This window comes from Trichechus manatus, unplaced genomic scaffold (assembly GCF_000243295.1).
Source record: "Trichechus manatus latirostris isolate Lorelei unplaced genomic scaffold, TriManLat1.0 scaffold00245, whole genome shotgun sequence".
NCBI lineage: Eukaryota > Metazoa > Chordata > Mammalia > Sirenia > Trichechidae > Trichechus > Trichechus manatus.
The window spans coordinates 2,291,036-2,305,511 of record NW_004444181.1 but is presented as its reverse complement, the minus strand read 5'-3'; the positions used below and the strand labels follow the sequence as shown (position 1 = coordinate 2,305,511).

The window sequence follows — 14,476 nt, the reverse complement described above, 5'->3', positions numbered from 1 at the left end:
AACTATATTTTGTTTAATATTCAGTTGGAGGTCCATTATCGACCATCTTCTGGCTCATGAGAGAACCATGTTTAAAGATTTAATGAGTAAGTTCCACGTTACTTGCACATAAGTCACAATTTAAGGACTAATGCCACGATAGTCAGGCATTACCATGCATTTCAGAACCCTACTTAAACCTTTTATGGTGCTGTCTACGCCTCAAACTGTAACGTGATGTACGTATGTCAGGACTAAATGATTGAGCCTCTCCCATATAGTCTGTTGACAAGAATGACCACCTTCTCTACAGTTTGTAATGGAGAGAGACAACGGAAAGCAGCCACTTCAGGTCCTGACTTTTTTCTCTCTCTCTGTTTTTTCAATTGTTGTGCTTTAAGTGAAAGTTTACAATTTAAGTTAGTCTCTCATACAGAAATTTATACATACATTGCTGTGTGACCCTAGTTGCTGTCCCTATACCGTGACAGCACGTTCCTCCTTTCCACCACTGACTTCCCGTGTCCATTCAGCCAGCTCCTGACCCTCTCTGCCTTCTCATTTCACCTTTGGACAGGAGCTGCCCATTTAGTCTCATGTATCTACTTGAGCTAAGAAGCACACACTTCACGAGTATCGTTTTATGTCCCACAGTCCAATCTAATCTTTGTCCGAAGAATTGGCCTTGGGAATGGTTTTAGTTTTGGGCTAACAGAGAGTCCAGGGCCATGTCTTCCGTGGTCCCTCCAGTCTCAATCAAACCATTAAGTCTGGTCTTTTGACCAGGATTTGAGCTCTGCACCCCACTTTTCTCCTGCTCCATCAGGCACTCTCTGTTGTGTTCCCTGTCAGGGTGGTCATTGTGGTAGCCAGGTTCAGGTCCTGACTTTTGTGTTGAAAGTAACGGTAAGTTCCCTGTAATTTATTAGGAGTATATCTCATACCCTCTTCTAATATTGTCACTAAGTACCATTAAAGAAAGAAATATTTTAAAACATAAATATGGGAATAATGATCACATGACCCCATTTCAACATGATCATGATTTTTCACCAAGGAGGGTAGGAATTACACTGATAGGAACTTCCTGTGACTTACGTTTCGTAGTTTTCTCACTCAGTGTCATTCATTCGCTATATTCATTCTAGACATGCAGAGCAGTTCTCTAAAGCTGTTCTCAAGTTTTGAACAGAAAGCCATGCTGTTGAAGCGCCAGGCGTTCGCCATCTTCAGTGGGGAATTTGATCAGTATCACCCTTACCTTCCACTGATACAAGGTAAGACGGGCAGCCTTCCCTGCCCCTGATATACACACACACACACACACACACACACACACACACACACACACAGATGAGATGAACTGACTAGTATAGGGACCCACAGTGCATTTTGGCTGAATAGTTGAGTGTTAAAATTAGTACTTAGCTGAGGCCAGAAACTATCAGCATCATAGAAGAACTTTGGAAATATATCAATAAATGTAAGACTTTATTTTAAAAATCAGTTATTATAATGTTAATTTTTATTAGCTAGTGTATCTGATTCTGGAGCCCTGGTAGCACAGTGGTTAAGAGGTTGGCTGCTAACCAAGTGGTCAGCAGTTCAAATCCACCAGCCACTCTTTGGAAACCCTGTGGGGCAATTCTGCTCTGTCTTACAGGGTCAGTATGAATTGGAATAGACTCCAGGGCACCCAACAACAACAACAATCCCCTTCTGCCTTTTACTGAAGTTCGGACAGCCTCCTCCCACCTCCCCACACACATTTAGCAAAGCACTTGTTATACATCAGGTGTATATTGCATGTGTGTTGAGTTGAATTATGTAGTACCTCCCTACCCAGCCATGAGGAACTTTGCAGGACCACAATATGTTCCTCTCTGTGACCGTAGGGTTTAGTGCACAGCATCTTCCAAAATCAGATTCAGCCTCTTCTCCCCTTTCGCCTTGTGTAGGAAGTGCAAGTTCTTCATTCCGCATTCTCAGTGCCGGGATAGCCCAGTGCCTTGGACGTAGCAGGTGCTCTATAAATGTTGCCTAGTCTTCCCGTAGTTCAACTTGTTTCTTCAGGAGACCTTCCAGGAGGACTGGGCCACAGTGGGACCCCTGGTGGCACAGTGGTTAAGAGCTGTGGCTGCTAACCAAAAGGTCAGCTGTTAGAATCCACCAGCCGCTCCTTGGAAACCGTATGGGGCAGTTGTACTCTGTCCTATAGGGTCGCTAAGAATTGGGATAGACTCAGTGGCACCAAGTTTGGTTTTGGTTTGGTATATTAGATTCCTAGGGCTGTCATCACAAAGTCCCACACACAAGGTAGCTTAAAACAACAGAAATTGAATCTGTCAGAGTTCAGAGGCTGGAAGTGCAAAATCAAGGGGTGAGCAGGGCTGCGCTCTCTCTGAGGGCTCTAGGAAAGAGCTGTTCCATGCCTTTCTCTTAGCTTCTGGCGTTGCCGGCAGGTAATCCTCGGTGTATCTTGGCTTGTAGGTGCATCATTTCAATCTCTGCCTCTATCGTCACATGGCATTCTCCTTGTTTGTGTCTCTCTGTCTCGTCTCCTCCTCTTATAAGGGCACCAGTTGTTGGATTATGGTCCCCTTGCTCCAGGTGACCTCACCTTAACTTGATTACATCTACAAAGACCTTGTTTCCAAAGCAAGGTCATGCTCATAGGTACTGGGGCTTACAACTTCAAAATACCTTTTTGGGGGACACAATTCAGTCCAGAGTAGGTAGTTTTTAAAAGTCTGACAGTACAGTCCATGAATGGCACTTTCTCAGCACTGTCTCCTGCCAGGTCCCTCCCACAGTCAAAATACCTTGTGTTTACAATACTACCGAGATCAGCACTTTCAGTTGGGGCTGGTGAAGGAGTAAGATTTGGGAAAGTGCCTAATTTTTCCTTAAAAACTTTTTTATTTTCTTCATATTCACCATGTTCTCTGTCTGCATCAAAAATGAGTTACTGTGGGTATTGTACAATGTTTCTAAAGTTTTTTTCTTCCTCATAAAATGTTCAGGTAGCAAAGTCATTCTGTTTTCAGTTCACCTTCCTCCAAGATACGAAAGAATTCTCAAGTAGGAAATTTTTTTCCTTTAAGATTCTTAGCCCAAATGGTATTAAATAAAATTAACATAATTCTTGAAGAATATTTTGCTTAATATTATGAAGGCTAGTAGAACACCAGTTCTACAGATATTGTAATTGTGATATAAATCTTTGTTTTGGTCAGGTTTAATTAATAAGGCATAATTTGTAGACAGTAAAAGTCACCCTTTTTCAGTATACAGTTCTTTAAATTTTGATAAACATACATAGTTGTGTAACCACCCCCACGATCAATATATAGAATATTTCTATCACCCCCAAAAGTTCCCTCATGCTCCTTTGTAGCCAATATCTTACACTCGGGCCCTGGAGACCAGTTATCTGCTTTCTGTTCCTCTGGTTTTGCCTTTTCCAGAATGTCGTATCAAGGAAGTCGCACAACGTGTAGCCTGCTTTCACTTAGCATAACGTATTTGAGAGTTACCCTTTCTGTTGCATTTATTGGTAGCTTATGCCTTTTCATTGCTGAATAGTATTCCATTCCAGACTTGTTTACCCATTCATCAACTGAAGGACATTCTGTTTGTTTCTAGGCACAATTATGGTATAAATCTGTTACTCAGCCCTTCTTAAACAATGTTTATAAACATTTGTCAGCTCACAAAGCATGTGCTCTTCCTAAAGTCATCTTGCTAATGTGCTGTTAATATTCGTACTAATTGTCAACCCACTTCCCTGCTTGGTTAACTATGTGAAAGGTCTTAATTGTCTCAGTTCAGAAAATTAACAGCTTTCACAATTATTAATTATGGCACTACTTTACATTTGCAATGATAAAATACCTGTATACTTCAACTGACATAATTTCAACGTGTGAAGCACATAATAGGGAGAAGTCATGATATCTCGAATTCTTAGCTATATGAAAGTGAATATTGACAAATCCAAGTGGCATTCCTTGCTTGAATTATATAGGAGGCTGATCCAATTGATGGTAACCAGAGATGCCAGTAATGGTGACAGCAGCCTTCCAAAGGCCTTGGCTGAATTCAGGGTCAAAGCTGAACTTCGTTGCGTCCTACAAAATGTGGAGGGGAAAATTGTATTTCCTTTAGTTTGTAGGAAGTGTGATGGTGCCTTATGCACCTGGCCACTTGACCTTCTGAAGATAACTTTAACAGGTCTTAAAGTTAAACCTTAAGTCTACTTTCTCAGTGGAGGAAAGAGGAGAATGATAAAGGAGAGTGCGTTGGGCAGTGTCCCTTGTGGTCCTTTTAGTGCCTTCTCTGTCTGAGAGTAAATACCTGCTCCTTGTCAGGAGAAACCCATCCCCTTTCCCCCATCTCCCTTCACACACTCCTCTAAAATGTGGGGTTGAAGCCCAGAGGGCTGCAGTTGCTGTTAGCTGTCATTGAGTCAACCCCAACTCATGGCAGCCCCATGCACAATAGTACAAAACACTGCCTGGTCCTGTACCATCCCCATGATCGGTTGCAGTTCAGACTGTTGTGATCCATAGGGTCTTCACTGGCTGATTTTCAGAAGTAGATTGCCAGGTCTTTCTTCTTAGTCCATCTTAGTCTGGAAGCTCCACTGAAACCTGTTCAGCATCACAGCAACATGCAAGCCTCCACTGACAGAAGGGTGGTGGGTGTGCATGAGGTGCATAGGCCGAGAATCAAGCGCTAGTCTCCCGCATGGAAGGTGAGAATTCTGTCAGTGAACCACCACTGCCCACCAGAGGGCTAAACAGTCAGTATTAGATCTATAGAAGCTAGAACCAGAAAAAGAACAGACAATAGCCATTCTCAAACACTGGTGTAGAGAATTCAACCATGGCCAGATCTGAACATCCAAAAAATCTAAGAAATCATGCCTCTGAGAGGGAAAGAGAAGCAGGGGCAATCATGCTGACTTTCATAGGAGACGCTTTTTGGACTCTGAGGGAAAGAGGGATTTCTCTGAGTAATACCCTCCACTTTGGGTAGCTCAAGTGCTGTATTTCTACAATTACCACATTAAAAAAATAAACAATTTACTTGTGTCATTTTTTATTACCTGACAGTTTACAAAGCACTTCCCTGTCTATTGCCATTGTCCCGCGACCATCTCTCGGTAGGCCTGGACTTCAGAAGGCCCTACAGTGAGAAAATGCAGAGTGTCCTCCGGTAGAGTCTGGGGATACTTGACTGGCCTTGCGATGCCCATGGGACAGTGATGCCCAGGTTTCTCTCAAAGGAGTAGATGCATCAAGAAACTTCTTTGTTGCACCCCAGAGTAAATTGGTTAGGTCTAATAAAAAGGAGTCCCTGGGTGGTACAAACGGTTAATGCTCTCAGCTGCTAACCAAAAGATTGGCAGTTCGAATCCACCCAGAGGCACCTCGGAAGAAAGACCTGGTGATCTACTTCTGAAAAATCAACCATTGAAAACCCTGTGGAGCACAGTTCTGTTCCGACACACGTGGGGTCACCATGAGTCAGAGTTGGCTCTGCGGCAACTGTGACTGAATCAAAAGAAGCAGGAGAAATGTTTCTTTTCTGGGACACCCTCTGGGATCCTTCCCCCTACTATAAATAGCACCATCAAATAGCACTGAATGAGGTTGATGTCAGGCTGGGGTCTGGGTAGCTCATATACCTCAGCTCAGAGTTACATGTTTTTTACACTAATCACAAAAGAAGCTGTAATAAGCCCAAAGGAGTAATTTAAAAAAGGAGAGGGAAATATTCTGCTTCCTAAATGAGAGGAGGACAGCCACCACCCAACACAAAAGCTCCTGATGAAGGGATCTGAGAGCTCTGGAGGAAAGTCTCTGCTCCTTTAAATGGGGTAGGTGTGGTTCCTGCCAGGCCCGTTGGAGCCCTTCCCATGTGTTAAGCTTTCTTCCCTGTGAGTACCTATTAGCTCTGTTTTTGACATGAGGAAACTGATGCTCAGAGACATTCAAAACCAAAAACCAAACCTGCTGCCATGGAGTCGACTCCGACTCACACGACCTTACAGGACAGAGTAGAACTGCCCCCATAGGTTTTCCAAGGAGCGCCTGGTGGATTCGAACCTGCTGACCTTTTGGTTAACAGCCGTAGCTCTTAACCACTACGCCACCAGGGTTTCCTCGGAGAGATTGGCACCCGCCTAAAATTTTGTTGCCCCTAACCAGCAAAGCCTGGGCTGAAATGTAAGCCCTCTGGTTCCCAATGGTAGACTGTGGTCATTGGTGGGACACCTGTCCCCTTCGAAGCAGGCAGAGTAGGGGTGTTGTTCTAGCTCCATGAATAAGAAACGAGCCCCGTGAGATTCAGGGACCAGCAGGAGCAAGGGTCCACAAACTGCAAATGGCAGTGCAGGGATCTGACCTCCAGCCTTCATTAGCTCTCTGCCCGCCAAGGACAGGGTCAGCTTGGAAGGTTTGTCAGTGAGCTAAGAGAGGAATGGTAGAGATTAAAGAAAATTACAGATTCTAAAATAGATCATCTTGGCTGAAAAATAATACCATGGATTTAGCTTTTATTTGGAATACCAGTACGAGATATGTTTTAGGTATACAGACCACTTTTTTAAAGTGCTTTCTATTTTGAAATAGTTTAAGACTCGCAAGTAATTGCAGAAATAGTACTGAAAAGCATTTCTTTTTGAGCCATTGTAAATGGCATTATCTTTTTTCATTTTGATTTCCAGTTTTCCTTGCTAGTCCATATAGAAATATGGTTGGTTTTTGTGCGTTGACTTTGTGTCCTGCAGCCTTGCTAAACTTGCTTTTTAGTTCTACAAGTTTTTTTTGTAGGTTCCTTGAGATTTTCTCCATAGACAAAATAGGGACAATGTATGTCATCTGCCAATAGGGACAGATGTATGTCTTACTTACCATTCTGTAGGCCTTTGGTTTCCTTCTCTTGCCTTTTAGCACTGTCTAAGCCTTCCCTGCTGTTGCCTGTGCACTGGTGTCTTATCGATTGTCTTCTCTCATTCAAGTTGAGATTTTGACATTCCAGGTTACAGGTGTCTCGTACGCTCAGGCCAGAGTAACAAATCCCAAGGGAACTCACCACAACGTCATTCTTTAAGTCCTGAGTTCCCCAGCCAGTCCTGCCTCCTTTTCTCCAACTTTCGGACTTTTCTGATAGTTGATTTATCCATTTCGTTGCAGGTTTTTTAGTTGTTGTAATTAGAATAGGGAGGGATCTACTTACTCCATCTTGTCCAGAACCAGAAAGGCAAACCACTTTTTAAAAATGCCAACTTGTTTGTCAAGTGTCTGAACTACAGATGATCCTTCTTTCAGTCAGGCTGCTTTTAAAGACAAGAAATTAAAAATCCACTTATGCAAGTGTAAGCAATGTCACTGATGCTGGAAACAGAACAAGATGTATAAAAAAACCTCAAACCAAACCCGTTGCCATCGAGTCAATTCCAACTCACAGCAACTCTATAGGACAGAGAAGAACTGCCCCACAGGGTTTCCAAGGAGCAGCTTGTGGATTCAAACTGCCGACCTTTTGTTAGCAGCTGTAGCTCTTAACCACTGCGCCGCCAGGGCTATAGAAATTGTTAAATGGGAATCTAATTTGCTATGTAAACTTCTATCAAAAACTCAATAAAATATTTATTTTTAAAAAATCTACTTAAGCTACTTAAGCTCAAATAAAAAGAAGTTTTTATAAATGTACTGTAGAAGATCTTAGCTAGCATGACCATAGTTCAGCCATTTGCTATAGCAATTAATGTTCCTAAGAGATCTTAAGTTATGAAAAAAACTGCATCCTATAAACAATTATTTCAGTGGAGAAGCGGAGAAGAGTGTTAGGGGCTAGAGAATTTAACTCACGCCTTTTTATTTCCCTCCTGAAGGAATTAAGGTTTTTGTCTTCGCCGTCAAACCTAAACTTTATAGGGGAAATGTTTTATTTACTCTCTCTGCTTCCAGCCCCCTCCCCTGAAAATACGTTGTTGTCTGTCAGCCAGTCTATAAGATCCTATAAGTCCATTGCCCACCAAGGACTGTTTTTGGTTTCTCTGTCTCATAATTCATATTTTTAGAAGAAAATTTAAGTGGTCACTGGTCATCCAGTGGGTTTCTGGCCTTGAGTCAGATGTTCATTTCACCCTACTCAGCTGTGGCCCCAGATGGAGGCTGTGATTCCCTGCCTTTAGCAAGTGCCAGAAACAGCTGTAGTTCCCAAAGGAGAAGGCTGAGAGCAGACTAGGTTCACAAAAACATTCTCTTAAAACCCATTTCTCACACTGGGGTGTTGTCAAGATGTCAAAACGATTACAATTTTATTTTTCTTCTTGCTCTATTAAGAAACCCAGAACTGCATATTTGTGTGACATCTTTAAAATCTTCTTTCCTTAGAACGCCTGACAGACAATCTCAGAGTTGGACAGACACCCATAGTTGCTGCTCAGATGTTTCTTTTTTTCAGAGTTTTGCTGCTAAGAATATCTCCTCAACATTTGACTTCACTGTGGCCAATAATGATCTCTGAATTGGTAAGTATTTTGTTCTTGAAAGCAAGGTTGGGGCTTTTTTTAATCCAGGAACTATATACTGTTTCACATGTATCAAATTTTATCTGCAAAGTCGTTTTTCAGTCAAGTTGGCACATAGCTCTTGGTTAAATAGAGAATATTATATCTCATTTTATAGTTATATTTAATCCCTCAATTGTCAGTTATTCTAACTAATTTGTACTGTTTGATATTATTAATTTGCTAATTTTTTATAGACATGTACATTTTTTTCTTTTTTATTGTTGAGATTGTGAGGGTGGCATAACATCAGGCAGTGCTTCATTGTGTTATACATAGGGTTACTATGAGTCGGAACTGACTCAACGGCACCCAACAACATTGTTGTTGAAAACATACACCAATCTCCCAATTTCTGCATGTACAATACTGTGACATTGATTGCATTCCTCAAATTGTGCTTCCATTCCCATCTCCTTTTCCAATTTGTTCCTCCCCTATTGACATAAACTCATTTTCTGCCTAAGCTGCATATCTAACCTTTTGAATTGCTCTTAACAATTTGATCCATTATAGTATGTTTTCTAAAAGAGCGTGAAGCTCATGACAGACATTCGTTACTAGTTAAGCTAGATTGTTTTTGGTATAAAGAAGACTTCAGGGGATATTTTTGATTTATGGTTACAGGGTTACTGCTTATCTCAGGGCAGTACTTATAGGAGCTTCAGAAAGTCTAGATTGTATGAGAATTGAAATTCTGTTCTGCATTTTTCCCCCTTTTGAGCGAGATTCTTCTATAGAATCTTTGATTAAAACATTCAGTAGTAGTAACTAGACACCATCCAGTTCTTGTGGCCTCATGGCAAAAGAGGCAGTTGTTCATGGATCCACCCACCACCACCCACTGCCGTTGAGTCGATTCTGACTCATAGCAACCCTGTAGGACAGAGTAGAACTGCCCCATAGAGTTTCCAAGGCTGTAAATGTTTACAGAAGCAGACTACCACATCTTTCTCCCTTGGAGCGGCTGGTGGATTCGAGCCACCAGCCTTTCAATTAGCAGCCAAGTGCTTAACCACTGCGCTACCAGGGCTCCTTTGCTAATGGATAGACATGTACATTTTAAACATTAAGTTAAGTTTAATTTCTCTCAAATAGTAACTTGAACATGCAGTTGTTTGTCTTTTAGATTCAGACATTCACACAGCTTGAAGAATATCTGAAAGAGGAAGATGAATCACTGAGGTAAGTAATACAAGCATCTGCATGTCTGTGAAAAGTGGTCAAGATTAATGGACATGACTAAGATGTAATGATATCTAGTGCTAAATACTATTTCCTTGAAGTACTTGTGATGGGACCCGCTATTTTGAAAAAAAATTTAAAGGAAAAACCTTATGGACATTTCACAGGCAAATGGACTAGAGAAGATGTGAACGAATTTGTAACAAGAGTTCCTTTCTTTTCAAATTCACAGAAACAGCAACAAAATAAACAGAACAAAGGTTTCCATCCCTGATGCAAATGGGCCCTCGATGGGGGAGATACCCCCAAGTGAACTTATCTTGTATTTATCAGCTTGCAAATTCTTGGACACAGCACTTTCCTTTCCACCCGATAAAATGCCGTTATTTCAAATGTAAGTCAGATAAAACCATGCGCCCTTTTGAAGTAAGTGACTTCACTTTCACTTATGCTTTCATGTATAGTTATGAGAAGCTGCAGTAAGGGTTACTAGTGGCAAATAAGCAAGCTTGGAATACCAAGTCTCAGATTACTCACAACATCTGTGGTTTCATGAATTTGGCTCACACTAGCGTTGATGGGTGGGTTTCTGGGGTGTGTGTTTGTAGAGGTGGTTTTTGTTACTGAATGCTTATAAAAACAGTGGTCACCCACTGCTGATCCTTGCTGTGTTTTTGTAGATTTTTTTTGTCTGTTGGTTTTTAATTCAATATAAATGCCTTTAAATGAAGCATGCTGTTCTCCAATTCACTTTGCCCCAGAGGCTTACATTTCCCGTAGGCTTAACACAGCTGCGTATACGGTCAATTTCATGCCTGGCCCCAGATGCTACTTTCTCTCTCTCTCTCTCTCATATTTGTGGTTAAAAGTGAGTTCTGTTATACATCGATGTACATAGCAGCATTATTCATATGAGCCAAAAAGTAGAAACAACGCAAACGTCCATCACCTGACGAATGGATAAATAAAATATGGTATATTCATACAATGGAATAATATTTAGCCATAAAAAGGAATGAAGTACTGACACATGATATCACATGGATAAACCTTGAAAGCATTATGCTAAGTCAAAGGAGACAGTCACAAAGGACCACATGTTATATGATTCCATTTATATAAAGTGTCTAGAATAGACACATCTGCAGAGACAGAAATTGATTAATGATTGCCTAGGGCTAGGGGGGATGTGGGAACTAGAAGGTGAGGATAAGAGGAACGGGGATTTTTTGGGGATAATGAAAATATTCTAAAATTGATCTCAGTGATGGATGCACAACCCTGAATATACTGAAGGCCATAGAATAGTACATTTTAAATGCATGAATTGTATGTGAATTGTGTCTCAATGAAGCTGTTAAGAAATGTAAAGAGAAGTGAGCTCTGAGCCATCTCTCCTGACTTCCGGTTTCTTCCCTCCAGTTATAGGTGGGCGTTTGTTCCAGAAGTGGACACAGAGGGTCCTGCCCTCCTGTCAGATCTGGAGGAGAATCACCAAGAATGCAAACCCCACACTGTTAGAATTCTAGAACTTCTAAGATTAAAATATGGGGTAAGTGTTTTCCTTTTAAAAAATTACATCCATGGTGGGAAGTGATGGGGGCAACAAGGCCTAAGCAGTGAAAAAGGCATTTCATAATAATTTTATTTTTTTGTTGTTGAAAATATACACAGCAGAACATACACCAATGCATCAATTTCTACATGTACAATTCAGTGACGCTGATTACATTCTTCAAGTGGTGCAACTGTTCTGGCCCTCCTTTTCCAAATTGTTCCTTCCCGGTTAGCATAAATTCACAGCCCCCTAAGCCTCCTATCTAACCTTTCAAGCTGCTGTTGTCACTTTGATCCCATATAGATATGGCACTTGATTTTAATAATATGGAATAATTTTCAAAAATTCTTTATCTGAGTTTGAAAGCATATCCTTTCTATGGGCTTTTTATTTGCAGGAAATCAGCAACTCTGATGAGATAACTGTGAAGAGTGAGTTTCCTCTCCTGCGCCAGCATTCTGTTTCCAGCATTAGGCAACTGATGCCGTTCTTCAGGACTCTAAATTGTGCTTTTAAAACCCAAAGTAAACTTCCTGCTGACCCCTCAGGACCTCCGTTGATAGAAGATCTTGTCACAGATAGCCCAAGGATCTTGCAACAACTAGAAGAAAGTGTTGAACATGATTTTTTGGAGCATCTGGAATGCTAACCTTGTAAGACAGAATTTGTTTAATTCATTTATTGATACTTCAGTGAAAACCAGGATGTATTCTAAAAAAGAAAGGAGCCAAGATAGTGCTTTTAACTGGGTCTATTTCAATTTTGAAAGTGAATTTCAGATAATTTTCTGTTTGGCAACAAAATGCACCTCTCTAAATGCCTTGTAATATATTGGGATCTGATTATATGTTCTTCCCCAATTTATGTAATGAAAATAAAATTAATATATCATCTGACTGTAGCACAAAATTTGTAATATGAAGTAAAGTGTGGAAAGAATGAAGAAGTCATCTTCGTTGTTGAAGTAAATTATACATGGGTCTTTCTCAGTGTATTTCTCTAAAAATTTAAACTTTTGTTAAAAGAATATTTTTTCCAACCTTTCACACATATATCCCTTAAAGCATTTATTTTGGTGCTGCATTTTAAAATAGGAATATGTTATTTTCTGAAAATAGTAATTTCCATCATAATAACACTGGCCATTGAGCAGAGCTGAGCACTTGAAGATATCACAGTGTATTTAATTCTTGCCCATTAAAATCACATTTGCACTGTTGCACTGTGTAAGAAGTACATAGTTTTAAAAAAAACTTCTGAAACTGTAACCTCAGTGATGCTCCACAATGTGCTTTGCAAGCTCTTTCTGTTTAGTTTTGATCAGTCAGTGTAGGCACGGAAACTAACGCCTGAAACTACTTTCAGGGAAACGCACTCATTTGACTCATCACTTCTCCTTTCTCCCTTCTGAGATCTCTTTACCGCTTTGCCAGCATCACTGTAGGCAATTCTGTAGTGCGGCAGCCTCTCACCGCACTCTTCCCCCAGCCTCTTTGTCTTATGCCACCACCCTGTGTAGAATCCCGGCTCAGGGCCACTTCCCACTGTGGGAACTTTCACTCTCAGCCAGTGAGCATGGTCCACCTTAGAGACCTGCCCATCTCTTGTCCCCCTTTCAGCCACCAGAGCGCTACATATGTCACTTTCCAGGCCAGATGATAGGAACTGTCCTGATGAGTACTCATATGCATCCCTTCTATACAAGGGCTTCTTGGAATTTGACTAATATTATCAGTTAGAGTTCTCCTCAGTCCTACACTTAAAGAGTTTTGGGGTAGTGCAAAAACAAGCATATGTCAGCCCCAATACAGGATTTTGGGATCACAGAACCACTTGGTTCTCTAAATAAGGGCTAAAAATAACAATCAAAACCCACCATGGGGGGAAAAAATGCCTCATGGAAATTAGATCATTTTTGTGTATAGGGGGCTATCCTTAAAGTAGAAGCATTTACAGATTTGGTCACTAAAGTTTAAAATATTGAAGTATACAATTGTAAATTCTGTGAATCATAATTGTTTATACTATGGTTTACCTGTATTTCAAGTTGTGAAGAGATAACCATACTCTAATTAATCCTTAACATCAGGGTAGGTGTGCACATTCATTTACCAAAGTTTACAACAAAATTAATAACTTCTTTGTATCGTCAATAGCTATTATATTATGCCATCAAGGTAATTCTTACATCTCTACTTAGATTTACAAACTTAATTTTTCATATTTTTCTCTCCAGTATCTAAAACAGCAACTTGTTTCTACTGATACCATATATAATTTATTTCTTATTGTTAGATAGAAATTTTAAAAGACATAGATTCTGCAACACTCAGGTCTTTATGTTCATCACTGAACAATCAAGAAGTCTTATAATGAGATGTACATCTAAATCTTTTGTTTTGTAAAGGTGAATACTGTAATGGTTGAGGGTATAGGCCCTGAAGTCAACCTGCCTAGGTTTGAACCTCAGCTTTCCCACATACCACCTTGGGCAAGTACTTTGTACCTCAGTTTTCGCATCTATAAAATGGGAATAATGATTTAAAAAAAAAACCATTCCCATCAAGTCGATTCTAACTCATAGCGACCCTGTAGGACACAGTAGAACTGCCCCATAGGGTTTCCAAGGAGCAGCTGGTGGATTTGCACTGCCAACCTTTTGGTTAGCAGCCGAATGCTTAACCACTGTGCCACCAGGGAATAGTGATGGTAACTACTTATTAGAGTTGTAGCAACTAACCAGCTCTGCACCATCTCTGTGATCCCTAAACAATTTTATATTGCGCCCGTCAGTAAAAAGCACACGCCCTCTCGTATGCATAAGCTTATGCGTTGCATTTACATGCTTGTATACCAACATATATTGTGTATTTTATAACACAGAAGAATGGAGATTTTTAAATTATGAGGAAAAACAAAATTAGCATTTACTATGGCACTGCATTTTAAATAAGTTGTAATGTTTTCTTCTTATTCTACAATGGATCAACTTCTGCACCCCACTCTGGAGATGGCTATTCTAATTCAATTTCTTCCAGGAGTAGCTCCATGTGTCCAGCCCAGGAACCAAAGGGTTACTACACCGAGGGCAGTGTGTTGGGAGAGATCGGGTTTGCCAGGGGTGACCATAGCAAACAATGAGAACAGACTCCAGGGTCCTAACAGAGCAG

At 40.7% G+C, this 14,476-nt stretch overlaps 1 protein-coding gene across 1 annotated transcript in view; it reads left to right on the top strand.

Moving 5' to 3' along the window:
• Positions 1 to 12,924, top strand: part of DOP1B (DOP1 leucine zipper like protein B) — a 145,101-nt gene extending 132,177 nt beyond the window's left edge. Inside the window, exons 31-37 of the mRNA XM_023724416.1 lie at positions 25 to 86; positions 1,128 to 1,256; positions 8,388 to 8,524; positions 9,693 to 9,748; positions 9,981 to 10,142; positions 11,171 to 11,300; positions 11,704 to 12,924. Of these exons, the coding sequence (XP_023580184.1) occupies positions 25 to 86; positions 1,128 to 1,256; positions 8,388 to 8,524; positions 9,693 to 9,748; positions 9,981 to 10,142; positions 11,171 to 11,300; positions 11,704 to 11,955 (928 nt within the window). The 3' untranslated portion in view covers positions 11,956 to 12,924. The remainder of the gene's footprint in view (positions 1 to 24; positions 87 to 1,127; positions 1,257 to 8,387; positions 8,525 to 9,692; positions 9,749 to 9,980; positions 10,143 to 11,170; positions 11,301 to 11,703) is intronic.
• The last annotated feature ends 1,552 nt before the right edge of the window (positions 12,925 to 14,476 follow it).